The sequence below is a fragment of the Apaloderma vittatum genome, unplaced genomic scaffold (assembly GCF_000703405.1).
Source record: "Apaloderma vittatum isolate BGI_N311 unplaced genomic scaffold, ASM70340v1 scaffold28198, whole genome shotgun sequence".
Taxonomy (NCBI): Eukaryota; Metazoa; Chordata; class Aves; order Trogoniformes; family Trogonidae; genus Apaloderma; species Apaloderma vittatum.
This window is the reverse complement of record NW_009731671.1, coordinates 6,817-7,994: the sequence shown is the minus strand read 5'-3', so window position 1 is coordinate 7,994 and position 1,178 is coordinate 6,817. Positions and strand designations below refer to the sequence as shown.

The 1,178-nt window shown below is 58.6% G+C and overlaps 1 protein-coding gene across 1 annotated transcript in view; it reads right to left on the bottom strand.

Annotated features, from left to right (window-relative positions):
* NEK8 (NIMA-related kinase 8) overlaps positions 1-1,178 on the bottom strand; it is a gene marked incomplete at its 5' end in the record, with an annotated part of 10,095 nt that overhangs the window by 2,104 nt on the left and 6,813 nt on the right. Inside the window, 4 exons of the mRNA XM_009875288.1 lie at positions 3-94; positions 267-413; positions 643-806; positions 1,037-1,178. The exon at positions 1,037-1,178 is cut by the window's right edge and continues 4 nt beyond it. Coding sequence (XP_009873590.1) covers positions 3-94; positions 267-413; positions 643-806; positions 1,037-1,178 — 545 coding nt within the window. The remainder of the gene's footprint in view (positions 1-2; positions 95-266; positions 414-642; positions 807-1,036) is intronic.

Genomic DNA, 1,178 nt, shown 5'->3' with positions numbered 1-1,178 from the left:
TCCTCCAGCTGCACCAGCCCCGGCACTCCTGTTTCCTCGTCCTTCCTGCCCAGGCGTCCCCTGGCTCCTTTCCCCCATGTGCACACCTCGCCGTCTGCAGGACAGATACACCTTGCTACACGCAGAGCTCACCAGAAAATGGGGCTCCCATCTCCCCAGCACCGTCCCAGGCTATTTCCAAAGCCTGCCTTGGCCACAACATGGACAGCAGGCAGAGGAAAGCCAGGGCCTGCTGCAACCCAGGACACAGTTGGCTTCAGCCTCACCTGCTCCTATGGCCACAGTGAAGGCATCCCCACAAGCCACCACTGCGACCTTCATTGCCTGCAGACCCACAACCAGGTGAGGCACGCGGCTGTTGGTGCCCAGTTGCCCGTGCTGGTTGCTCCCAAAGGTGTAGCACTGGCCAGAAGCTGACAATAGAGACCAGAGAAACAACTGGGTGTCACCCAAGAACACATTAAAGCCCCTGAAGCTCTCTGCTCTCCACCATGCTGAGCATCCTGCTCCACAGAGCCCCAGCATCGGGAGCAGGATGCTTCCTGAGCCTCTCTGAGGCCTCTGACCGTGGGACATGGAGGCAGGAAGAAGACAGTGAAAATGTAGGTGTCCTCTCCAGGGATTCGGGCACACCCCACTCACCTGTGACTGCAGCCGAGTGCACTGTACCGATGTCAGCGCACACAATTGGCTCCTGGTTTAAGGGGGCCGACCGGGCACACATGAACATGGTGGCCTCTTCCACCTGGTCCTCTGGGGCAGGTTCCTCTGCTGAGCTGATCTGATCTAGGCCAAGCTTGTTACACCTGCACAGGGGAAAGCACAGCTCAGAGGTGCAGCCTGGTGCAGACACCCCAGAGACAAACCCTGCCCTAGTGTAACAACCCCTGCCCTAGTGTAACCACACCACCAGCAACCTGATCCTGGGGAGTAGGATCATACAGAGATGTCTTCCACAGCCCCTTGCTCCCACTTCCCAGGCTGGACACAGATCGATGTAGACAAGCTCTGGAGGACACACTCTCACTCCTCTTACCTGTTGCTCCCACAAGCAAGAATCTGGTTCTTCACTGTGAGGACCATGGAGGAATCAATGCCGCAGATGACCCTCTGAGCCTCGTGCTCCAGCGGGACTGAGACCTGCTGGGGGCAGTTGTGGCACTCCAGGGTACCCAGCC